Raw genomic sequence first — 27,406 nt, forward strand, 5'->3', positions numbered from 1 at the left:
TTACAACCCACAATATAAGCAACAGTAACATATACTGTGCCAGTAATATGTTTATAACATCTATTACTCATTTAGCAGTTTATTTATAAATTATTTATGTGGAATCTTAATCTAAAATGTAGTAATGTGTTTCAGTTTTAATAGAATTCTTGCAGTGCAGAAAAAAAAAACAGAAATGCTGTACAGAAATAGAAAGACTATAGGAGTCAGTCAGTACGTGCAAGTTCACTATGAATCAGTGATCAAACCAAATCCTAGTTGAAAGGAAAAAAGAATCATTTTTATTAACTTCTCATTAAATGAAAGGAATAATAATGAAAATTTCAGGAATTTCACACACACACACACATAAAAAACAAAACAGATTACAGATGCATCTGTGAAGTATAAAACAGAGATAAAATCCCTGTGTTCCTTTTGCTACTCTATCTTTTGTCTCTTCTGATTTTTACAACAGTTTTAAGTACAAGTACTTCTTTTTTTTTTAATGGATCCAATTTCTGAAAGATATTTGCTTAGATATTCAGTTAACCCTTAGTATAATTTTATTACTGATAGGAATCTATGAGGCTCATTGATTTTCAGTTAAAGATGTTTCTACAAGTAGTAGTTAGGGAGAATATCTTTGTATGAAAAAAGTTAGACATTATTGCAGGTACAAAAATGGGTACAGAACATGCTGCAATTTTAATGGAAGATGATAGCGCCTTTAAAAAACAGTATTCAATTTGCTAGCAGTTTGATTCTAGAAATTCTTGTGGGCTTACATCCATTTGGAAGCTTTTTGTCTGATCTTGTGAGCATGTGGCATAAGCAGGAATGGAAAGTCCTCAATAATTATATTTCTGAAAATGGGCTGTTAATTTTTTTTTTTTAAATTGAAATTCTCAACTTCCTAATAACTTCAATGATACAATGCAGTGATAAAATTATTTATGCATTTTAAAGCTTACGTTTGAAGTTTATGTAGGGAAATCTGTACTCAAAAGTCAGATTTTCCATGCAGTGGTATGTGTATACTGCATGAAAAGACACAGGCTTTTGTTGCAGATAAAAGTGTTAGCAGTGGAAGTAAATTTGGGAATCTCTGCCTAAGGGTTTCAATTGCAGGTGACATTAAATTTTCCCTCTTCCCTTTTCCTTTTCCATCTCTTCCTGATAATAATATTTCCATACAAAGAGAAGTCTCACAAAGTCTCAATAAGCCATTTCCAATGCTTGCAGTTCTTAGCTATTAATGAGGTTGAGTCCTGAATATTATAGTTACCTGAAATGTTCCTGCATATGCTTGTTACATTTTTATTCTGTACTTGACCTAGAATAAAGTTCACAACCCGGATTGTGCTCTTGTGAACCAGATCTCTGCATTGACTACAACAGGAGCTAAAAAAGAGGGCTCCCAAAGCTATTCTTCCTTTGTTGCTTTGGAGGTTCTAAGTACACAAACTTGGAGCCTAATTTGCCAGTGTCCATGAAGTATTTCCTCCTATTGGAATTCACTCTTCAAATGCCATAATTACCACAGGGAACTCCAAAGCCATTGGATACCTAATTCCTGCCTACTTTGAAGATCCTAGCTTTAATACTGCAAGTCACATCTAAACAAATAAAATTGGGTAAAACAAATGGATATATGATATATAATATATAATGTATAATGTATAATATAATGGTGCTTTAAGTGTAGTTATCATTTGAAATTCTGAAATTGCAAGTATATACAAGACAATTCAATCCATATCCTTCACTTGTTTCCTAGCTTTGTCTAAGATAGAGTTAACAGTAGATGTTATGATACCATGTTTTGGATTTAAGAGAGCACACTGATGGCTTAGTTGCTGCTGAGTAGTGCATACATTAATCAAGAACTTTTCAGTTTCTTTTACTGTCCTGCCAAGGAGGAGGCTGGTGGGGCACAAAGAGCTGGCAGGGGTCAAGTCAGCTGACTCAGTCTAGCCAAAGGGATATCCCATATCATATGGTGTCTTGCTGAGCAATAAAGCTGGGAGACTTGGATGTGAGGGGGCAGCTGCTGCTTGGGAACCGGTTGGGAATCATCAGCAGGTGATGAGCAATGTGCATCTATTGTTTTGTATATTATTATTATTTTCTCTTTCATTTCTGTCCTATTAAACTGTCTTTAGCTCAACCCATGAATTTTACCTTTATCAGATTTTCTATCCCATCCCACCAGGGTGGGAGTGAGCAAATATCTTATGGAGCTGAGCTTCTCCTTGGTTAAACTGCAACTTGGTTTCCAACAAGTGTTCCCAGTATCTGTGCCATGAAAAATACAGATATAAACAGGCTGCAGAATCAGGGACTGGCACTATTGTAGCTCTCCTTATGCGGAATGAGGTATCTTTACAAAGAGTGTGAGTTAAAAATAGGAAGAATGATGGTTTCTTTGGGAGTGGAAATAAAAAGCAAAATATTTCAGAGAAGCAGATGTGTTTCTACTTTCTCCTGCAGCTTAGGCTGAAAGATCTGGACACTAAGCAGGAGCTGAGCTTTCCCACTGAAGCTCAGTGTCTGTTTGGAGAAGATGGATCTGAGACTGTGACAGAGCTAGCAGCAGTCAGACCAGACAAAGCACCACTCAGAGGTATGCTGCTGAACGAAGAATAAATATGTAAAGAAATACATAAACACACTCATACAAAGTTGTGAACTATTTAATGGAATGAGCACAATGAGCAAGAATATAAAGCATGTTATTATAAAACAAATCGCTCAAAATTATTTTTAAATATTTATTCAGAATGATAGAGTCTTTAGTAATATGTATTTAGTAATATGTTTTTTATCTGTTTTAAAGCAACTGACATTTTGTTTCCACTAGTCTAAGCACTAATCTGAAATTCTGAAAACTGTAAAACCCAATTAGTATGTATATCTAGTGAAATGTTCAGAAAAAGACTGATTTACAGAAAGTGAGGGACAAAATCATGGATTTAAAAAAAAAGCATGTGTATAGACATAATGGCATGATTCACAGAAAGAAAAAAAAGGTTGCTGCAGTTTTCTTCAAACTCCTTTTCTGCTCCAGTAGGTCTCTGTTTCATTTAATCATTGAATTTGAAAATATGATAAAATTTTCCTTTGTTCTGAGTACATTGCAAACAATATTTAGCAAAAAACCCTCATTCATTATACTCCATCTTCTTAGTTAAAATACTTCAAACTTTTTTGCATTTGCCATCTAACTAACTTGATCATAATAGTCTATTATAACATTAAAATCTTCACACTGTTCACAGAAACCTTATAGAAAAAAATCCTTTGTCCTACTGTTTCAAGCAATACGTACTACATAACTCATCAGCAAGTCGTGGCAAGCTGTCCTTTGTGTTGAATAATAATAATGCATAGCCAAATAAATAGCTGAACGTTAACAAATTAATTGATGGTCACTGTTTCTCCTGAACAATTAATGGTGGACATAATTATCAAAGTGCCAGACTAAAACATAATGCAACTGATCCAAAACAAATAGTGTATTTCATCTATGTTGTATCTGTGTTTATTCTACGGTACAATGTCATTACATTAGTTTAGCCTATCTCAATTTAAGAATGCCAATCTGCAAGGATTCAAGGCTTGTTAAAAGCCTCACATAATGAATAGTGTTCTTTCTGTTGACAACTGTGACAACTGGATGAAAAATTGTTTTCTTCATTTATAATAGCAAGCATGGAATATTGTATTGATTCATGAAGGACATATCATCTCCAATGGTGTACTGTGTTGTGAGATAGTTAGCAAAGTTAGAAACACACAAAACATTAATGTCAAGTACAAAAACTTCAGTTCCTGATCTTGAATATCCTGTTTCATAATGATCACTAATTACATTGCTAAAAATGCTGATTTGGTAATGTTTTTGTGTCTCTGATTTTTCATTACAGAAGTTCTTTACTCAGTCAGTGTTCATACAGGAACATTGCCTGCATCAGGAACTGATGCAGACATATTTATAACTATATTTGGAGAGCAGGGAGATTCCTGCAAAAGGAGACTAAGACACTCATATTTTGAAAAAGGACAGGTTAGTAGTTAGCTATATTCCTTAACTGGTTTTTAAAATGTTTCATTTTATTGCTTTTTTTCACAGACATATTTTTTTTTCTGTTGTCAAGTACAAGCACTGATGTTACGCTATGGTATAACCTTAGGAAAATATATATCACTTACCAAATATGGGTACTTTTTTTGAATTCAGATTGTAGTGTAAGAATAGTTCAAGATGCAATAAATTGAAAAGCCATAAACCATCAGTAACTGTTCTTAGTAAACTGTTCATTTTATTCTATCTGATAGTGATAAGACAAGGGGGGGATGGTTTTAAACAAAAAGAGGGGAGATTTAGGTTAGATGTTGGGGGAAATTCTTTACTTAGGGCGGTGAGGCATTGGCACAGGCTGCTCAGAGAAGCTGTGGGGGCCCCATCGCTAGAGGTGTTCAAAGCCAGGTTGGATGGGTTGCCCTGGATAACCTGTTCTGACAGGTGGCAATCCTGCCCATGGCAGGAGTTTGGAACTGGATGATCTTTAAGGTCCCTTCCAACCCAAATAATTCTATGATTTTATTATTCTATGATTTTATGATTAGAAGCTGAAATTAGATCCAGTTATATATAAAGTTCTGTGGCTTAGTTTTTCAGTCATTTATGAAAGTTATATTGGAATATTAGGGCTCTTTCTTGTAAATCTTTAAAATCTACTTTGTAAAAACATGTCCTGGTATTGGTGAAAAAGAGATTTTAAATGTGTTAACTTTCATATATTAAATAACCAATTTATAAATAGAATGATAAACAAGCGAAACTGCTTGTGAAGTTACTGTTATTGCTCAAGATAAATACTAGGAGAGAGTTTCTAGTTAGTCTTTGCCAATTTTACAATATTAATTGTCAAATAATGTCAATTGCCAATGTTAATATCTATCTACATAGCATGTTAAAACATACTCTGGAATCAATGTCGATATGACTAGATAGGCTCTTAAATACAGCTTTCAGTTATCTCTGTACAATAAAACAGAATCCTCTATACAGTGAAATAGGATCCTTTATGCTTGTTTCATACCTTTTCTTGAGATCTCTAATGGCTGAGATGACATAACATACCTAGGCAGTCTGTTCCACTGCTTTGCTAGCTTGACCCTTAAAATTTTTTTCCTTTATTTGTGTTAGTATCTCAAAATATTTTCTCAAGACTAAAATAATCGTAGATTGACCATAGTGATTTAGCACAAAAATCTCCCCAGTCCAGGCTCTTGTTTCTGCTGGCAGCCAGATGCTGATTTCCAGGTAAGAATATATAAACAGGAGAAAAATAGCATACACTCACCAGGCTGCTCTCCCAGCCTGTAGTGATTGTCAGCTAAATATATAATATTTGGAAGAACATGTGTTTATCATCCTAATTACACTTGCATCTATATTTATTCTGACTCCTCTTTTTTCTTCTTTGTCAGGGATCTGTTAGATCAGCTCTAGGTTCTATATTCAGATGATTCTTGCTGTGAATGGTTTGTGTGATATAATATAGCATTCAATCCCATACAGAACACCTACATACTAGTCTACCTGTTTTGTTCTGTTTTGTTTTGTTTTTTGTTACTTTTTTAATTCACTATTTGCAGTATACTGCTGCCTTAGTACAAACTGTGTTATTAAAATACAGGAAAAGGTTTTTGGTCTTAATTAAGTGGGTGATAGTACTATAGACAATGAGAAGAATTAATAAAGGACAAAAAGGTACATATTCTGTGACATATCCTGGAAAAGATATCTTTAAGGAAGCAATTTACATAGCAATTTCAAACTGAATGTTAATAGAGAGTATTAAGCTGTAGGCTGTCACGAGGCCTCCTGTCAACATCCTCTTCTCTGGGTTGGACAAACCAGGGGACTTCAGCCACTCCTCATACATCGTCCTCTCTAGGCCTTTCACCACCTCTGTAGCCTTGCTCTGTAATAGTTTTACATTCTTCTCATATTGTGGTATCCAAACCTGTATCCAGTGCTTAAGGTGAGAGAGCACAGTGCAGAGCAGGGCAGGACAATCCTTTCCCTCACCAACTGGCGGTGCTGGGTCTGACACACTCTGGCCCTTTTGGTTGCCAGGGCACAGTGATGACTCAGATTCTACTTTCAGTCAAACAGAAGTTCTCTTTCCGCAGTACTGCTCTCCAACCTCTCTTTCCACTGTCTGCACACATATTTCCTGGATTGTCCCATTACAGATGTAGAATCCAGCACTTGGTCTTGTTAAGTTTCATGCTGTTGGTGATTGCCTAGCTCTCTGATTTGCCTACAAAGCCTCTCAACAGCTCCTCCCAATTTGATATCTTCTACACAAACTTACTTAGTATGCATTTGAGCACAGCATCAAGATAATTTATAAAAATACTAAAGAAAACTGGCCTCAAAATGGAGCCCTGGGGAACACAACTGTGAGTTGTTGCCAGCCCGATGTAACCCCATTTACTATATCCCTTTGAACCCAACCCCCATCTCCCTCTGACAAAGTAGAATATACAGTAAAGCCTCGGGTAAGTTCTCTTGTGTGGATGCATAATAAACGCTGTGCCTTCTACTGATTCATTTGCTTAAGATGTACAAAAAGAAAAGTGATACAATGCTGAGCGATGGAGGGAAGGGAAGCCATACAGGGGGACCTGGACAGGCTGGAGAAGTGAGCCTAAGCGAATTTAATGAGGTTCAACAAGGCGAAGTGCAAGGTGCTGCACTTGGGTTGGGGCAATCCCAGGTATTTATACAGACTGGGTGAAGAACTCCTTGAGAGCAGCCCTGCAGAGAAGGACTTGGGGGTCTTGGTGGATGAGAAGCTGGACATGAGCCAGCAGTGTGTGCTTGCAGCCCGGAAGGCCAACTGTGTTCTGGGCTGCATTAAAAGACGAGTGGCCAGTGGGGTGAGGGTGGTGACTGTCCCCCTCTACTCGGCTCTTGTGAGGCCCTATCTGGAGTACAGTGTCCAGGCCCGGGGCTCCTGGCACAAGAAAGATCCGGAGCTCTTGGAATGGGTCCAGAGGATGGCCACTAAGATGATCAGAGGGCTGGAGCACCTCTCCTATGAAGGAAGGTTGAGGGAACTGGGCTTGTTTAGCTTGAAGAAGAGAAGGCTCTGGGAAGACCTCATTGCGGCCTTCCAGTACTTGAAGGGAGAATATAAACAGGAGGGGGAACAGCTGTTTACGAGGGTGGATAGTGATAGGACAAGGGGGAATGGTTTTAAACTAAGATGGGGACAGATTCAGGTTAGCTATTAGGAGGAAGTTTTTTAGTCAGAGGGTGGTGACACACCGGAACTGGTTGCCCGAAGGAGGTTGTAGATGCGCCATCCCTGGAGGCATTCACAGCAAGGCTGGATGTGGCTCTGGGCAGCCTTGTCTAGTGTTTGGCAACCCTGTCCATGGCAGGGGGCTTGAAACTCGATGATCATTGTGGTGCTTTTCAACCCAGGCCATTCTATGATTCTATGAAAGCATCTTTTATATGAGGAATGATTAAACAAGCAAGTACTTGTTTAGCCTGGAAAAGGGAAGTCAAGAAAAATGAAATGAGAAAATGAGTAATCCTACTTTCTCATGAAATATGAGAGCTCAAGAACATTAAATGAAAACTGCAGATAACAAGTTCAAAACAAAAAGAGGTGGATTTTTACACAGTATATCATTATTCTGTCTTAATTTCTGCCACAAGATGTTGCAGATGCTAAAATGCATGTTGATGCAAAGAGATACTGCACATATGAACATAGGAAAAAGTTTACTATGAGAATGACAGAGCACTGGAACAGGCTGCCCAGGGAGGTTGAGGAGTCTCCTCTGGAAATATTCTAAATCTGTGTGGATGTTTTCCTGTACAACGTACTGTAGGCAACCTTTAACAGGAAGGTTGAATTAGATGATCTCCAGAGGTCCCTTTCAACCCCTATGATTCTATGATTTTAATGGAAAACAATTGTTAAGTGCAAACGCACAACATCTGGCTCAGGAAATCTCTGAACCACAAAGTGGTAAAGCCTGAGAGAGTTTATATTTAAGAATCCTCGCTCTATATCTGCCCTCTTTCTCAGCTCTTCCCTAGGAAAATATTACTGGCAACTGTTAGTAACAGTACTAGATGCCTCTGTGATCTGACATACTACTAGCAATATTATGTTCTTTTTATAGGAAGTACGTTAATAAAAATGTTGGAATGAGGATTTAGTGGCAGTATCTAAGAGGTGGAAGGAAGAGATGTTAAGAGCAAACTGTACTTACAGACAATATCCCTGAAAAATATTGAGTGGACAGGCAAAGAAGACAAAGTTAAGGAAAATTGAGATATAAGAGAAAGAGTTTCTCTTGACTGATAAAGACTGGAATATAATGAAAAACTAGTAAGACAGAAAAATATCACAAAGTATAAGTAAATATATGACTGTGGAAAGGACAACTAGTTTGTATTCATTCAAGTAATCATGTCTTAACTTTTTCACCCGTTTAATGGGTTAAATAAGTGGGCATTGTAATTTTGCCTAGCTAACTCTCCATCTAAAATAAGTCAATTTAAATAAAATCCTGTTGGCATTCATTAATTACATTCTCAGTAGTGTGTTTAATACAGTTCCAATGCCTTTATACTGAGTAGAAAAAAGAAAAAGAAATATAATGGCATCAACCAAAAGTAAATTCTTGCTAATACTGAAGGAGTAGGCAATTTAATGTATTATTACAAAAATTCACTGATAACAATGAGTGATTATGACCACAATTAGACAATGACTGTTAATTATTATCACAAACAATGAGACTAATTATATGTTCCTTTTTCAGACAGAGTTAGCTGTGAGAGAACATGGATATTAGCAATACAGGCTATTTCCTCTGAGTCAAGGGTCATGTAGACTGACACAAAAATTATATTTGGCTTGGAATTATAAAGAATAAAATTAAAAAGCAATGAGTGTTACCAAAAAGTTATTTACAAGATGTTTCTCACAGCTATATCTTATTTTGGGCTGTATATGCATTCAAGGATATAACGAGGTAATGATAGAAGCTCTAAGGCTGTGATATGAAGAATAACTGATGTTTTCTTTTTCTGAGCACACTGTAGAAAGTAGTTCCACACTGCCAAGGGAATGGATCAGATGACACGATAATTTTTAAAAATCATCTCTTTCTTGTTGCTTTCTGGTTGTCGTGCTTTTTCCTGCCTGGTGGCAAATTGGTTGGCAACAAATAAAAATTACAGCATCTGTTTCTACTATCCATCTGCATTTTTTTTAATGTCACCCACACTCATACCCATGTATCTACCCACCCACTTGTATTATTTCTTGCACAGAACACATTCATTCTCTCACTCATATAATTTATTCATCCCAAAATGCACTAGTGCAGTTGCCATTTAGCTTTTGTTTGCTACTAGCTGTAGCAATATTTAAACAGATGTCTATTTACATCCAAAGAGCACATAAATTCTTGCTTGTATGCGTGCACAGCCTTGCTTATAGTTTCTAATGGCAGTATCATCCTTTTGTTTGCATAGTCATCAACGCTGTCAGTATTTCAGTTCAGACTTGAATAGTACAGCATTTTTTCAAATGGAATAACTTAGAATATAAAGTAATTTGACATTTTGTGTTTAATAAAATCCCTTGTTTAAACCAAGTTCAATTTACAAGACCAATCCTGAAGTTCCAAGGACTCCCTTTGATTCAGTTACAAGGAACAGGTTGAAGTTCTGTGAGATCTTACGGAAGATCTGAGATTTCTTTCCAATGAGTGTACTAGTGGGATACTTTTCCTAATATAGCCTGGGATGCAGTAATCATGAAAAAGGAAATAATGCATACATTCAAGGATCCACATATTTTCTTTAGGTCTCCAAATATAAATATCAAAATATCAGAATACTTTTCCGTCAGAAATCAAAACATATTTCAGTATTGAAAAGAGTATGTCGTTCCAAACATGCTCTTATATATAAAAGATGAAATATGTGGTTTAATCAGTTTAATACAGTTCATTTTATCTTTACCTTTTCAGGTCAGTATTTCCGAGGTGAGAGCAGTAGACCTTGGACAATTAAGCAAAGTGCTTGTTGAGCACAGTAATGTCGGTTATGGAGCTGGATGGTACTTGGACCGAATTGTCATCCATGAATCAGGCAAGAATGATAGCCAATATATATTTCTCTGCCAGCAATGGTTAGACAGTGGAGTTGGTGATGCACAGATGGAACGAATGTTGAGACTACTCGGAAAAGTCAGGAATGAAATGCTGACAGAAAAGATTCACGGTAAGACTCAAAATCATCAAATTTCCTTCTGGTTTTTGTTTTAATGATAATTCATATTATTTTTCAGGTTATTTTACAGACTAAAACCAAAATAGAAAAATAACATAGCTTAAATATAAGTTGTATCTCTCAAACTCTCTCTCCAAACACTTCCCAGACCTGGTAGGTAGAATTATAATTAGCAGAAGGGAGAGATGAAGTGAATGGGAGCAATGAAGTGTTTAGTTGAGGCTTGAAAAAAGCTGAAGCAGAAAGAGGTAGGTTGTTCCATATGGCAATCAGAGCAGAGCAGAAGGCTCCTACAACAGTGGTGAAATCTCAGGAAGAGATACAGAAACTCACATAGCAGAATGAGATTTTCCTGTGTGTTCATATGTTTGCAAAAAGCTTTTGCTTTTTTTTGCAGTTTTCGTTTTTACTTAAGTGGCACGAGTTTTTGCAAAGTTAGTTGACCTGGACCCAATATCCTTTTCAATTTAATGAAAAAAGGATTGAAATTCAGAAATAATGTAAACACCAAAAACCTGATAAGTGTTTTACATTTTGCCACAGGACTGGATTTCTTGGCTCTCTGACACATCTTGTCATTTTTTGAGGAGGTGTTAAATGTTGGTTTGGTCCATTTATGCAGTTTGACTCAGAAGTGCTAGACCAAATTATGTAAAGTTTAACTAATTTGAACATGTGAATTTGTATTCTATATCAATAATTTTGTAGATTGACCATTATTGATTTCTATATTCATGGTTATTCCATTTTATGTTTAGAGTTCTATATTGTTGCAGACATGGCTGTATTATATATTTTTATATTGAGCTGCCTGTACCTTGTGCAGTAACAGATATTTTATATCATTTTAGGAAATACAAAAATACTATTACTGAGACAAAAGGACAGAATAATGTGAAAAGTTGAGCTAGATGAACAGCTACAGTAATATCTATTTCAAAATAAGAAATTACTCTACTACAATACTGCAAGAATTCCATAGCTGCCCTACATAATCCACAGAGTGAAGCAGGCTTCTCCTAAGGATTATTTAGAGCAGAAGCCCAGGACTGATTAGGGTCTGTCAGCTCTCTCTTCACTGACAATTTAAAAGGTTGAGAAATCTTGCACCCTTTTCTAGTGTCTGAATGTAGGTATGTAAAAAGCTTCCACCATCCTATGCTTCTCATACAGCCAGTCTTCAAAAATTTGAGTTTAGATTGACTAATATTTTTTAGTCTATCATTATTTACATACAACTGTGAATCTATTCAACATCAGTTCTGGTCAGTGTGTATAATACTTCTAGGAAGAATATTACAGATAAGCAGAGAGCCTTCAAGGAATTTAGAAATAAGGCTGATCAGCAAAGAGCACTATGCCTTAGGGGTCAGAAAGTATATGGCTACAACAGAACTTAACTAAATGTCATACTGAGACAGATTTTATAAAGGACTTAAAACAAATAGTAAGGGTTCTTCAACCATTTACTTTAAAAAAAAAAAAAAAAAAGGAAAGATAGATGAGTATGCAGGAACAATAAAGTGGAACTAAAAATGATGTAGGTAGAATCCCTAAACAAATTGAATATTTTATGTCTGTTTTCATTAATAACCCATAGTGTGCGGAAGGGAAGCAAAATCAAAAATTACTAGTGGGAATGAAATTATTGCAAATCACCAAATGTGAAATGCAAATATAGTTTGAGTTTCATGCAGTCAATGACAACATAAGCAGTCTGAAATACTGAAAGAAAAGGAAAAAGAAGAGGCAGAAGTAGGAGGTTATAAAATAATTCTATGGCAGTGAGCAGTACAACTTGTAAATAACAAAGGTAATATCTCCATCTGAAAAACAATAAGTAGTTAGGATAGCAGAGGCAAATAGGAAATAAAAGAAATGAGTTAACAAATGATAAATTGTAAGACAAAGTTGATACTTTTAAGAAATCTTCCCCAATAAGAGAAATATAATGACATTTAATCTGTGTAAATGTCAGTACTGAATTGTATTTGCTTTGTGAGAAATTATTAGGTAATTAGAAATTAGAAAGTGGAAAGAAGTAGTAAAAGAAATAATTGTAAAGAGCTGGATAAGGGAGAGTAAATATGCTAATAATACCTGTTCATACTATAAAGCTGTTAGTGTTGACAGGAGGATGAAGAGGCTGAAGGGTAAACTTTGAGGACTGGAGGAAAGCAATGGAATGAAATAACACAGATCTTGAGCACAATTAGGTTCAAATCCAACTAAGTATTTAAGCTCTTAATTCCGGTACAGATTCCTAATTTCCATTAATTTTATTGGGAAATTATGAAGTGTTTAATAGCTAAGAGTGCGAAAACTGTATCAGATTGGTACATCTTGTAATTATTTTTGCTATAAGAGTACTTCAATGGAACATCAATAGGGGAAATACCTGGCTTCATTATATGATCACAGAATAATTTTGAGAAAACAATATGACATGGCTCTGAGTGTAGTCATTGTAACCTTATAATGTATGGGAGCATCAATAAAGGCAAGGAAGAATTAATGCCACTGTACAATGGAGCAGTGATGTTTCTTCTTGGAATGCCATGTACAGTTATGCCCACCTATCTCCAGAAAAAATTGAACAGATGTAAAGATGTCTAGGGATATGGCAAGGCTTTGTTGTGACAGGGTACTGAAAAAAAACTTGATGTATTCAGACTAGCAAATTTAAGGTTGAAAATGGACGAAGTTGTGATCTATCATATTAATAAGGGCTTTCGTATCAAGATGGGAAAAAGAGTTATTTAAACTAAGGGATAAAGTTATCGTAAAAATAAATCATAGAATCATAGAATCACTAAGGTTGGAAAAGACGTACAAGATCATCCAGTCCAAGAATCCACCTAGCACCTGTATTTCCCGGCTAAACCACATCCCTTAGTACAACATCAAAACATTTATTGAACACCTCCAGAGATAGTGACTGCACCACCTCCCTGAGGAGCCCGTTCCAGTGCCTGATCACTCTTTTGGAGAAGAGATGTTTTAGCTTAGTTCTCTTTTAGATTTAACTACTGAGAATAAAAAAAGCTTAATGAAGCTGTTGACAAATTTATCGGGGAGATAAATTTTACAATAGAGTTGTAATAGCAGAGTAAGGTGTATGATCCAATAGAGATAGGCGTTCTGCTCATTGTTCATAGGCAGCTATATAATGATCGCTTAAAGTCTTAATATTTCAGTGCTCCAGGGCTAAAAATTTTCAGGGCTCCAAGACTGCAAGTTATGTCACAGGTGATATTGTAAATTTTCATTTCACTTTCATTTTTTTTCATATATGTTCCTGTTTCCATTTGTATTTAATGTTCACAAACCTGAAGCTGGTAGCTTTTTAAGATTAACATTAAAATCATAATTTCTGAAGTTATTTTAGATGAGTGCTGTTTTTCTAACTTCACAGTGTCTTGAATTCATGGCATAGATTCTCATCTGCTGTAAATTAACAGTTTTATTTAAATTAATTTGTACTAGGAGAGATAATGTTTTGCCGTCTCTGGTTAGAAAGCAAGACTTTATAGGACAATGAAAATCACGGTTTCCATTGCTCAAAATAAAATATCCCCAGTTTATAAAATATTTATAAACATTTGTAAATATTAAAATCCGTACTTTGGCTCACTTTGCATAAACAGATCACGGTGAATTCTACACCAGCCCAGGTGACCAAAGCCCTTCTGCAGAAGTCGGGATTTCTTTAAAAATGTAAAACATGTTTTTGATAACACTGATTTTTCCATATAAGCTATTAACATTAAGAGCATTTTAAAGCTAGAGTGATTTTTTTAGAGTGTAAGTATCTGATCCTGATGTTCATGAGTCTACCTGCTATCAGCCTGCGGTATTTATGCACCACCACGTGCAGTTAATTCATATGGAATATTTAAAATACTAAATGCTTCAAACCTGACTTTTAGTTTGAACATGAGTTATTATTTTCTTTTCAATAATATCCACTGACAAGACAAGAGACAATGAACAGAAACTGTTGAATATGAGTTAGTGATGTGCCCTTTCTGCTTAGAAGGCTAACAATATTCTTGGCTGCATTAGACAAAGAATAGCAGGTAGGTCAAGAGAGGTGATTCTTCCTGTCGACTTAGTGTCGGTGAGGCTGCACCTGGAGTACTGGGTCCAGTTCTGCTCTACCCTGGAGTACAAGAGAGATTCTGAGATACTGGAAAAAGTCCAACATAGGGCCATCAAGATGATCAAGGGAATGGAGCTCTCCTTCTATGAAGATAAACTGGGAGAGTTGGAGTTGTTTAACCTGGAGAAGAGGTGCTTGGGGGAATCTTATCAAGGTATATAAATACCTCAAAGAGAGTGCAAAGATGATGGAACCATTCTGTTCTCAGTGATGCCCTGTGTCAGTAGAAGAAGAAATGGGCACAAACTGAAACACAAGAGTTTCCCCCTGAGCATCAGGAAGCACTTCTTTTCTGTATAGGCACAGGTCGCCCAGAGAGGCTGTGGAATCACCTTGTTGGTGATCTTCACAAGGTGCCTAGACACGGGCCAGGCACCCTGCTCTGAGTGTCCCTGCTTGAGCAGAGGTTCTACCAGATGAACTTCAGAGATTCCTTCTAATCTTAAATATTTTTTGTTTCTGTTAAGATAATTTTTCAATATTTTTCCTAATGTAAAATTACTAGGTTTGAGTGTTTTCTGTGTACCTAAAGATGGCAAAGCCCTATACTGTTACATGGGACTATTTTTAGTCTAAGCAAACATCACTTCTTTAAAAAGTAAATCTATAAGGTTTTATGCTTTGTTGTCATGATAACTTTAATATCAAATTTCAAGCTCTGAACCAGTTTATCTTATCAGCATCTTGTTTATATGTAGCAAATTTTAATAATCTAGTTTAAGTAGCTCCTCAAAGTTTGAATGCAAACAGTTACTATCCTGGATCAAAGGCAAACCTGATATCCAGTACTATGTAGTAGTAAATATGCTGCTTTTGAGTGGCAGTTAGTGAGAAAAAGATTAAAATTATCAGAGGAAACAATTACAGGCTGAAAAATGTCAATGAACTGGCAAAGCTCTTCAGTCTCTAATAGGAAGCTGGCAGCTTTATTTGCCTAGTTCTGCTGGATTGTTCCACCTCTAAAGAATCAACTATCACTGTAGAAAGGCTGATTTGTTTCTTGGTATGTACAATATATCGATGATAATAACTGAATCTGTTATGTTTCACCACTAGCTCAGTGCAAAGATGAGAATGATTTGCTAGTCATTCACAAGCAGCCTGTTACAAATTGATGTAATATTTTTGATATTCAGCAAACCTATTAATTATTTTTTAATGTTTTTCTTCAACAGGGACTTGGGATGTCTTCGTCACAACTAGTGATATTTCTAGTTCCACAAATCCTAAAATGTCTCTAACTGTTTGTGGCGGAAAAGGTGTCTGTACTTCAATCATACTCCCAAAAGGATCCCTTAAAAAAAAGCAAGTTTATGAGACTTCAATTGAATTAAATAAGAAATTCACTACTATATTTAAAGTTCGCCTAGAAATTGAAGAAGCTGGAGAAGGACAGTCTTGGCATTGCCATGAGGTAAAAAGTAAAAACTAAAGCAAAAATAGAATCACAGAGTGGCTTCAGTTGGAAGGGACCTCAAGGATCATAAAGTTCCAAAACTCTGCCACAGGCAGGGCCAGTAGTAGTTCAGATATTTGTTGTAGGATTTTTTATTTTTTATTTTTTTTTTATCCTGTGGTTAGTACTTATTCCAGTTTCCAGTTCCTTTTGAACTTACTTTTTTTTTTTTTTTAATCAAAAGAATAAGTAGATCTGGTAACATTTAATTCTTGTAGAGTGATAAATTCACAGAATGTTCAAAATATTTATTAGAAAAACTTTGGATAACAAAAAGCTTGTAAACTTAAGAGGATTTCTGGATGATACATATACAGATTTGCCATTACCACATCTTGCAGTCTCACTTTTGAACTGGAGCCACTGGCATGCATTGTAGTGTTTACGTAATTCCAAACTGAGTGTTACATGTTGTGAACCCAGTGATCCAAAGCAAACAATTAAGCGAGACACCAGAAATGCCTTTTGATGAAAACATCTGCCATTTATGTTGACATGTAGAAAAAGAGAAGTGAATAGCAAAAAGTGACAATCTTTCTTCTGATGTCTAGGATGCTGAAGCTAAAATCTGACATCATACTAAAATTACTGTGGCATTTTCCTATGCAAGAAGTATCTTTATCCTCTTAAACTGGGAAACTAGATACAAGTTTAAGGGAAGAAGTCATCCTTCAAACTGCAGCCACACTTTATCCCATTAATACTTGCATTTTGTTCTCATTCAAAAATGGAGAAAAAAAGAGATTTTAATCTTGATTACATGCTATTAAATAGAGAACTGATCCCCCTGACATTTAACCAGTAGTCAGGTAGTTAATTTCATATTCATAGCCAGATGAAATAATTATCTAACAAATACATCTATAAAATTAAAACTACTTCTTGGAGATGGTGGATCACTGAAAAAAAAAATCAGAACAGAAATTTTGCAGTTGTAATGATATCTATTAATTTCCTTTACTTCATTAGTTCATAACAAGGGCTCAAAGAAGAGTTAGAAAAAAATATCAACATAATTTATACAGAAAAAGAAAATAGCTGAATTTTTATCAGATAGGACAAGAAAGAGAAAGAAAATATAAGCTTACAGGAGTTTTAGGAAGGCATTTCCTGTTTTTCCATGGATTCCTTTGCAGAACAGGTTCAATCCTTGTATGAAATCACTAGGTACCACCTATAAGAGATTGCAAATAATAATTAGTATTAAAGACAAGTTATCAATCTATTTGCACTGTCAGTTAGATTTACACTGCAGGATGGTCATTTCTATGCCATTTTATTTTGATTATACAAGTCTTTTCTCACAGAGAGGCTGAGATTTCCACCTTCTATCACAAGCAGGTGCTTCAGATGATTGAATTCCATATTTAGAATCAGCATTCAAATTAGAACCATATCTGCAAAGTAATTCCCTTGAATTTTTGGAGGAAGATAAAATCATTATAAAATAATGTCTGGGAAATAAATAAATAAATAATAAACAAAAAGATATCCTTTGCTTCTGAAGAAATGCATCTTTATTCTTGCCTTTCAACTCTTGAAGAAATAAAGCACAGTAAAGGAAACTTGATTTTTGAGAAACTGCTCAGGAATATAAATGTTAATATAAAAGGAATATAGTTATATTTTACATTTCATTCAAAAAAAAACATCAATGAGTGAATTTTCTGTGTTCTGTTCAAAATCAGGTTACTATCTGAGACATATTTACAGATATTTTCTTGGTTCTATCTTTAAATAGTTTAGAATAATGAACTTTTATCTGTTTGTGTCACTCATAGTGTAATAGCACAAGAAGCCTCATTATTAAAATCTCTTTGCTTGTAATAGCCTAGCTCAGTATCACCCTCTGATTTCTTTATATACACTTGCACATATTTCACAGACATTCAGAATATTCAGTAATATATATTTCATATGATGCATATATACAGACATATGCAGGCCATAAAAGTGCTTGATTTCATTTTTTCAGCTTTTCCCAGAAACACATTTTCTTTCTCCAATTGCTCAGAATGAGAAAACATTCTGCCATAAAAACATGTTAGAACTTATTGACATTTATCACAAACTGAAATGGGCATAACAATACTTATTTTCTTCCATGTGCTGTGTGAATGGATACATAAAGGAAGCTTTTTGAACTAATCCAAATCATTTTGTTTTTCCTGTAGTACCACAAACTCTACAGCAAGAATGCTGACAAAGTCTTAATTATTTTTAATTGGGAAAAATCTTTTTCTTCTCTTTTAAAAGGTTGCTTGGGGGAAAAAAAAAAAAAATTAGAAAATTTATTTCCTCTTCTTTAGAATTGAGACTGCATGTTTGTTCTCCATACTTTACAGTAGTATGTGTTGCTACAGTTTGCTCTAGAGCAAGAGAAATATTGAATTGATTTCTTCTTCTTTTTTGTTAAGGTAAAGCTTCAACACAGAGTAAGTAAAAATCTTCTGGAATTTCCATTTTGCCGCAACTTCGCAGATGACAAAGGGGAAAGAGTGGCTGAGCTTCCAGTTCTCATAGTCAATTCTCCTTTTGCACCAGGTTTGTTACAAATCAGAAACACTGGGAAAGATATGGCCAGTTATGGTGGCTAAGATTTTCAATGCAGGCCAAAGGATTTAGCAGATAATTTGTATTCACTTTTTAAGAAGAATCTGAGTTCCCATAGTTAGATGTGCTTTTTGCATTCCAAGACTGAGATCAGTTTGGACATGTAAAAGAGAAAGTATGCAGCATTAAAAACTTTAAATGTTTTGAACAGTGCACGGGGGTCTGCTTTTTCTCAGTAATGTTATCTCGTGTTCTCTCAAAGAAAGTACAGGAAATCCAGAGAAAATAACTCTTATACTGTAATGTCAGATAAGGAAGTCATTGCCCCTTACAGCAGAAGTTGATCACGCAGTCTTCTGTGACCTTCTATTTATACATTGTGAAATTCCTTTATGTGCATTATGCCTTGATTATCTCAAGACCAGATTGCTTTCATTAGTTCTGTGTTTCTGTGGGGATTTGATGCCAAAGTTAGTGAAGAATGCATAAGCTCTTGTTCTGAATGGATATTCTACCATGAGAATATTGCAATCACCTCTATGCATTTCCCATGAGGTAAATGGATTAGATCGGTATCCCAAGCAGTGTATTCCTTGCCTTTTTTCTTTTTTTTTTTCTTTCCCTCCTGTTTTTTTAAAGCTAGTCTGAAGAAAAGCACTTAAACAGAAGCTCCTTGAATTTGAATTTGAGAAGAGTCCTACTGGAGTATTCCCTGGATAGGCACTTTGCCTTTTAAATATTTGCACTTTTTTTTTCTTTTTTTCTGAAAATGTGTAACGAATATGTAAGCCTTCACAGATACTGCTTTTCTTTCTCATAAGTATTAAAAATTAGGAAAGTTGCTGTTTTCTTACTTTTCCCTTTTTTCTCTTTTTCATTCAGAAGTTTTGGTCATGTTCTTTCTATTTTGGGGGCCAAATCACCAGTGTGCTATGCGTTTCTCTGAGTGTACAACCAAGAAATTAACATGGTCAGCCAAGAAATGCCCAACTGACCAGTTGTTAGATATATCAGAGAACATATAGTATTTCTTGAAAATGTCTGCTGGGGTCAATAAGTGCAACTGGTACTGTAGTAGAACAGCCAACTATGAGCTGGACTATGATCCACAGAGAATGCAAAAGTTGTCATCCTTCTGATGGAGTTCAGCTTCATTTGAATTCAGTGAGACTTGGAGAAGAGATGTGCTTTTCAGTAATTTATTGTTGTCTGCAGCCTAGGAACTGTTACATGAAGGAGTATTATTTATCAATACATATAAGCATGTGGTAGAGTATTATTTATTTATATTATTTAATATTTAATAATATTTATATTATTTACATTGTTACTTTAAAAAAAAAAGTCAGATGTGTTTATTTTTTCTTTCTCTCAGAAACTTTTTACTTGTTATTAAAGTAGTAAATAATTTTTTTATTACAATTCTTCGTTATTTTTCAAACATTGTAATACTGTTTGACCTCTTGATCACTTTGAATAGGACGAGAAATTAGGGATAAAATAGCAATTTATTAAATAGCATATTTTAAAAACTGATTACATTTTGTTAAACCTTTGATCTCTTTTTCCAAATAGTGAAAAGCTATGTTCTCTATATCACCACGGGAGCATCCCCTGGGTCAGGAACTGATGCAGATGTGTATGTCATGCTGCAAGGCATTTTGGGAGATACTGGTAAACGAAAATTAATCAGAAAGGGAGATGACAACTTCACTGAAGGAAAGGTATGTTTACCATTTCTCTATGATATTTTGTACTTTTATAGTCCAGTCTGATTTACATGGACTTGATGGGGGTAGGATAGAATCTACAAAGAGCAGGTTGCAATACTCTAAGATTGTGTCTGTGATTATATCTGTCTTCAAAAGAAGTCACTGATACTTACTTAACTGATACTAACAATGCTGAAAAGCAGTCAAGTGATTTTAAGTTCAATTTTGCAAATTGAATGTCTTTGGTTACATGCCAGTGTTTTTTACTGACTATTTTTTTGACAGTAAAGTGAAAGAAACTACATTTCACAGAATCACAGAATCGTAGGGGTTGGAAGGGACCTCTGGAGGTCATCTACTCCAACACCTCTGCTAAACCACGTTCCTTGGTGCAGCTGAAAGGAGACAAGCTGGCAATGCTAGCAGTTGCTTGAAACACCCCAGACCTGTCTATACAATCCTTGCCCAAGAATACCTATAGCCAGCATGTTGAAAAATCTTTTCTTTTACAGTGTCTTGGTCTCACTTCTGTGTGTTTTTGCCAGGTAAAGTAGAAGTGCATTCTGTGCTGTGCATGCAGGGGTGGGTTGTCACTGGAGTTTAAACCAAAGTAAACAAGGAATGTTTTCTTTGATAACTCTTTTCTTCCCTTGCCTGTCTTCATGTTGAGGCTCCTTTCCGTGAAGGACCTATGGAAAAGCTTGTTCACTGCCAGCTTACCTCTTAGTCTGGCTCTTGCTCCTTCTGCAGATGGTTAACTACTGCCCTCCATAGGTTACTTAGGCCGTAAAAAGAGTCATGTTTTCACTGTACAGCTCATAGATACAGACCAAAGACAAGAATAGCTGTTGGAGATGCATTTCCCTGTAGCACTGTCAGCACAAACAGAAATTAGAGAGAGCTTACCTATTAACCTTTCTGTAGAAATGCAGGTGACAGAGTTTAAATCTTTATTTGTAAGAGATTAAATATCTGTGGATGAGGGTGCTCAGTATTTAAAAGGCACATTTATCTTCCCTAATTTTGAAATTCCGATTATGGTTTATTGAAAAGCTTTATCTGAGTCATTGGATTTTAGAGCTGCAATCCTTTTTGCTCTCCTCAAGTACTTAGTTTAATGCAAGTTTTATTGGATTTCTCCTTAAATCTTAACTCCACAAGTGAGCAGTGAAATTTTTAAAGAAGAGGACCAGAAATGCTTATGTAGAAATCCTACCCAGAAATTAACTACAAAGAGAACCTGAAAGGTACTCTTGCAGTATTTGCTTATACTTTTGAATGACATAAAATTTTTCTTTTACAGATTAAGAAGCTGAATTGGCATATAGCCAATACTCTTCTTTCCTTATTTGACATTTCATATGAGCAGTATGTAAATGCAACATGGTATTTTATTTATAAGTAGATATTAACACAGTAATATTTTATGGACTGAAAAGAAATTGCTTGTAGATATTTAATAGAGAAAACAGAATTCTAAATCTAAAGGTATTTGTCTAATTGAGAAAGAATAAATTGTTTCTGCAAGCAAGACTCCTGCCTTTGCAGCAACATTTTGTTCATGGCAGTTCTTGGAAATTTCCCAATGTTTTCTTCCCGTTATAAGTAATCTCCAAAAAGACTCTCAAGTGTAGAATGTCTCTTTCTGTACCAGCCCAATCACATATTGTGCTGAGCACCCCTGCAGTCAGAGAATCTGGACTTGGTGGTTTGGGGGATTTTGGCATATAACAGACATGGAATTTGCATTCTGAATCTTAACAGTTGTTCTGACATTTTAAAATGTGCTTTTCTTTGCAATAATTTTTCCCCTGACTATACAGTAACAGCTAGTGAACTGGAACAGTGTTTCTGTTAGAAATCACATCAAAATATGGTGTTAGTCTCATAGAATGTCAGCGCTTCTACAAACAACAGCTTAACAATGCAGAAATGCAAAGAAACATTTAAATATGGAGAGGACTTTGCAGAGAATTGAAGATATACTTATCTCATTTAGCAGGTCTTTTATTTACATGAGCTGAGTTACAAGACAGTAAAAGGCTCTATTTGCTTTCTATATCTGAAAAGTTGCTTTGTATCTTAACAAAATGCACACATCTGTAAAAACACTGGAGAACTGTTAGATTAAGTACTGTGCTTGAAATTTTTCATTCACCAGGAAACTCCCTGTGGTTCACCCCAGGTCTGAGAGACTAACTCCATCACCAAGATGGCTGAGCTTCCAGTGATCTACTCAGGCAAATGCTCCAGTGAGGACAAATGCTTTGAGAGCTGTATTCTTTCAAATTGCTGTAACATTGATGCCTTTTTTGATGTTCTCCAAAAAAACTACAAGGACAGGCAAAGCAATCTTGGCACGTTTCTTCATGCAGTTCAGGTTTCATGAATTCCTAACACTATTTATTCATACATCATGAGTCAGTTCAATTCTGATAAATGTTACTGGCTACAAACACTTTCCTGAACCAAGTATTCTCAGTGCAGGCGTTTTGTAAAAATCAAGTCCCACTGTGAAATCATCTCAGTCTTACTGTATTTCCCCACTGCTTCTGCTACCCAGTGTTTTGCAGCTAATGAAATTCTTCACACTTCTTTTAGGTGGTCTTTGTTAAACTTGCTGTATGTACTATCCTATGGCTTTGAGTTATCCATATATTCCCTCTCTCAGAATGTGGGGTTTTTTTCAGTTCAGTTCCATCAAAACAGTAAACTACGTTGAATATGTAATGACTGATGTTTAAGTATTTTAATATCTGTGTAAGGGAAGTGGCCAGTATTACATATTCTGTGTTACTGAAACTGTAAAATCTCTATGAGTTTTTACTTCATTCTTTTAGTTGTTGAAGAGATATATCCTTTATTCTGCCCTATATTTAGACATCAACTGCTCAGGTTGGTACCATGGTAACTGCAGCACATACAAAAATTGTCAGAGAGAGGTGACTGTTGGTGTTCCATTTCCATACTCACAGATTAAATATTGGCAATTTATAAAAAAGACTTCAGGAAAAAAATCTGTGTAAAAGAATACACTGAAAAAGGTCATGAATGGGGGACAGAATACTGTGGCCACTAAGAAGAAGTTGAAATTGGTCTGAAGTGTCCACACTGTGTCAAGAATACCACTATTGTATAAATGCAGATAAACCATTCTCTTATAAAAAAACATACCTGACATGATGATTAAATAATTGCAAAATGCCATTGGCCCAAATGTATTAATCATAGTGACAGGCTTCTGGCCAACATATTGTAGTACAGAGGTGAACAGTAAAACAATCTGCTCATAGAGCAGAAGTATTATTGAGATAGAAACTAGGAAAATACAGAATACCATCAAGCTAAAGGAAAGACTGGTGGAGATTTTCAGAAATAGTGAGGAGAAAAGCATAAACCATGCTCTGGAGGCCCATCACTGCCAGCTGGATGAAGGAAGGGATTGTCTGCTCTGTGCTATGTGGCCTCCTCTTGTGCACTGGCTGCAGGTTCGGGCACCGCAACGTAAGGACATAAAAGTATTAGAGAGTGTTCAAAGCAGGGCTACAAAGATGTTGAAGGTCTTAGAGGGCAAGATGGATGAAGAGCAGCTGAAGTCCATCGATTTGTTCAGCCCAGAGTACAGAAGCCTGCTCATGGCGGCTGCTCATGGCGGCTGCAGCTCCTCACAGGGAGCGAGGGGCAGCGCTGAGCTCTGCTTTGTGTGGCAGCGACAGGGCCCGAGGGAACGGCATGGAGCTGTGTCAGGGGAGGACAGCTGGGGGTTAGGGAAAGGGTCTGCACCAGAGGGCAGTGGGCATGGAGCAGGCTGCCCAGGGCAGTGGGCACAGCCCCGAGCTGCTGGAGTTCAAGGAGGATTTGGGCAGTGTTCTCACACAGAGTTTGAATTTTGTGTGGTTCTATGAGAAGTTGGGAGTTGGACTCTATGATGCTGTGGGTCTCTTCCAATTCAGGGTATTCTAAGTAACACAGAGCATTGGGTTAGAGATGTGTAAATAAGTATTTTATATATATATATAAAATAGTAATTAATTACTTGGGGGGGCTGTTCTCTGTCTTCATAGAGCTCAAAAATAAATGTTACTTTTCTAAAAATGAAATACATATCACAGTTTTTTGTTGCCTGTAATGTGCACATTTATTCTAACGTGATGATTTGAGTTTCTTCTGGAAATGGAGGAAAGCAGGAGCTTCCAGGAGGTGGTTACATTCTTTATTTTTGGCGGGGATACTTGTCTTAAAAATTAAGTGAATTATCCTCAGATGATGCCTGATGCTTTCCCTAAATAACAGTGAAATTAACAAATTGGCTTACATAGATTTGTTTTTAGCTAGACAGAATTATGTGAATGAGTTCTATGCAACATTATTTCACTGATATTTAATGAAAAAGGTAATTTTGAAATAAAATGTAGCTGACTATTAACTTGATTTATCATAAATTTCAGAAGAATTGGAATGGAATGGAAGCCTGCATTTTTCAGCAGTCAGTTTATTTGGCCACTTTTCCTATGCGCAGCACTAACTAAATTAGCTTTATTGAAAATTAATGGTTTAAAAACATACCCAGTTCAGGTTTTCAGATTTAACACCTTCTGGTGATGAAGAGCTTGTCTAGCTGAAAAGTTGTTTCAGAGGTTAGATATTCTTAGATAGATTCACACTATTTTGTATCTGCATCAGTCCATCTTTAACTTCTTAAGCACTGGATTTTGTTGCATTTTTTAACTCAGCTTGCAAAGTCCTCTTGCAGCAAATTTCTTCCATCTTTGACAGTATTTAGGACAATAATCAAAGCTCTATGCTTGTTTTTGACAACTTAAATAGATTAGTCATTTAAATACTTATGTCACTTAGGCTTTCCAGTGGTTTATTAACTCCCACAAATCTTTTCATAGGACTCTTTAATTTAGCACCCTCCTTCTTCAAGTGTCATAATTAGCAGGTGTTTTTACATCTCTAAAATCTTGTTTTCCTCCAGCAAACTCATAAAAACATTAAAGAGCACAGGCTTATGAACTTGCCTTACTTCAAAATCTGCTTGAAAATGTTCTCTGTATACAGCTGCAGTTGCAGACTTACTTAATTAGACACTCTGTTTTCCCTTTATCAGTCAGCTTGAGCCCAACCAGATTGAGTCATCTGAATGTTAGGTTACAGTGTCTTAATCAAAGCATTGTACAATCAAATGGGTTCATGAGGCTGAAGAAAATTATATCAACTCTTTTTTACTTACTTGTCAAACCAGATCTCAAACTTGGACTGTTACTGAGTCCAAAAATCAGGCTGCATCAGATCCTGAAGGATTTGAATTTGCTCAGTGAACCTTTTAAATTCTCTATGTGTGTTGTCTTTTATATATATATATATATATACATATATATATATATATATGATATTATTTATATGATTTATATGATATTATTTATATGATTTATATGAGATATATTTATATGTGATATGATGTATGTTTACAAATCAAGATGTGGCTGATAACACTGCTCTCTGTTAAGTCATGATGCATTTTATTAAGCATATTTTACCAGTAGTCTGGATGAAATGCCTTTTACAACTTAGTTGAATTGTTAGATCTGCTGATTATTATACTATTTTTCCTTATTCCTGTTACCTGCATACAGATACTGTTTCACAAAGATTTTGTTTCAGATATAATAAACAAATAAGGTCAGTTTTTGTATGGTTATTTTTATCTATTTATCGATCCTTCTATTTTTTATCTACTTATTTATTTAATTATTTTTACTATACCTATTCTTTCATTTACTTTTAACTGATCTTTTTGAAAATGGATAAATCATGATAGCTGTGGGATATCTGAAACCTCAGATTATGCATTCATTGTAATTTGAAGATTTAATTTTTTTCACAAAAAGATTTTCAATGAATTTCCAAATGAGAATTTTGCATAAAAGAAAAAAATTGCTTGCAAAAATGTTTGAATTTATGAGTAAGTTCAGATTTGGCTTTTTATATTTGTACAGAACACAGACTGCAAGATGCTGAGGTCACAGTCAGATGTATTGTTTATTTTTTCACAAAGCTTACTACAATCAGTGTTTGCTATTTCAACTGTTCACCCAATGTTCCCATCTCTAAAGTTTGCGGGTATAGTGGCGTGCATTCAAACACTTTTTTTAGTTTAAACAATGAATGTTATTAATAGTTTCGGATTTTCTACTTGCTTTCTTGATAAAATTTGACTGGAGACAAGCTGATTTTGTGGTTATGGTGGTAAGCTGAACTGGTGATAATCTCCATTTAAGCGGAGGTAGGAATAAGCAAACATTTGAGACAGGCTAGTGCAGTTCTGTTTAGCATAACTGGAAGAGCACATGTAACCTGAGTCTGAAAAGGGAAAATCAGCAAAATACATTTTTTTCTCATTTTTTTCCTTCTACAGGAATGTTCAGACATTTTTCAGACACTTTTCATGCTCTTTCTGATTCAGGTTCAGTGTTACTGGGGCTTTTATTTTGCCTCTCAGTTCTAAAACTGTTATGACTTCAGTGGAATTTCTCCAGATTAACAAGGGAGATCAAAACAATCAGGCAGAAAATCACTAAGTTTTCTAAGCTTAATAGAAATGGTTCTTTATCTAGACACTAACTTCTTTTCCAATAAAATGCTGTTAAAATGATAGTAACATTAGCAATACAGCAAATCACTTGTGCATAAAGGTTGATGAAATTAAGCATATGGTGTGTCTTGACTTGCCATTTTCAGTTCTGCTGGGAATATTATCATTAACCAACCATCGGCTCTCAGTACTGAGTCTATAAAATGATTGGCATTTTTAAAGGTAAATATTGCATAGTGTTTGTTGAAATGTTTCTTCTGTTACAAGAGCTGTTGCAACTGCTACAGACCGATGTGTTGCTAGCACTGACACTGAAAAGTGCTAAATAAAGCCAAACTGGGTTATAGATTACAAGGAAATGTTCAGAACGCAGGTCCAGGGGTGAAAAGAAACAATCAGAGACAATCTGAAAGGAAGTTAGCGACAATTAAACTTCCAGTAGTTTGAAAATGTTGCTGGCACGATTGTTTTTATTCGATGTTTATCTTCCTACCTGAAAAATATGAAAAGCATCAGTTCAGGTTTTGCAAGAGGAACTCTCCTAGGTATGATGCAGGCTCTCACATTGCCTGTCTCAACTTCTCAATCTTGGGGAGTA

The 27,406-nt window shown here is 35.5% G+C and overlaps 1 protein-coding gene across 12 annotated transcripts in view; it reads left to right on the top strand.

Moving 5' to 3' along the window:
* RP1 (RP1 axonemal microtubule associated) overlaps nt 1-27,406 on the top strand; it is a 204,985-nt gene that overhangs the window by 149,149 nt on the left and 28,430 nt on the right. For 11 of the 12 annotated variants that reach the window (XM_085221109.1, XM_085221110.1, XM_085221106.1 and 8 more), the window contains 6 exons: nt 2,473-2,605; nt 3,909-4,048; nt 10,066-10,318; nt 15,665-15,903; nt 18,363-18,489; nt 20,074-20,222. In XM_085221109.1, coding sequence (XP_085077235.1) covers nt 2,473-2,605; nt 3,909-4,048; nt 10,066-10,318; nt 15,665-15,903; nt 18,363-18,489; nt 20,074-20,222 — 1,041 coding nt within the window. Of the gene's footprint in view, nt 1-2,472; nt 2,606-3,908; nt 4,049-10,065; nt 10,319-15,664; nt 15,904-18,362; nt 18,490-20,073; nt 20,223-22,371; nt 25,915-27,406 lie in introns of those variants that run through there. The other variant, XM_085221117.1, reaches the window with a different exon arrangement.

Source organism: Meleagris gallopavo, chromosome 3, assembly GCF_905368555.1.
Source record: "Meleagris gallopavo chromosome 3, MGAL_WU_HG_1.1, whole genome shotgun sequence".
NCBI classification, from domain to species: Eukaryota; Metazoa; Chordata; class Aves; order Galliformes; family Phasianidae; genus Meleagris; species Meleagris gallopavo.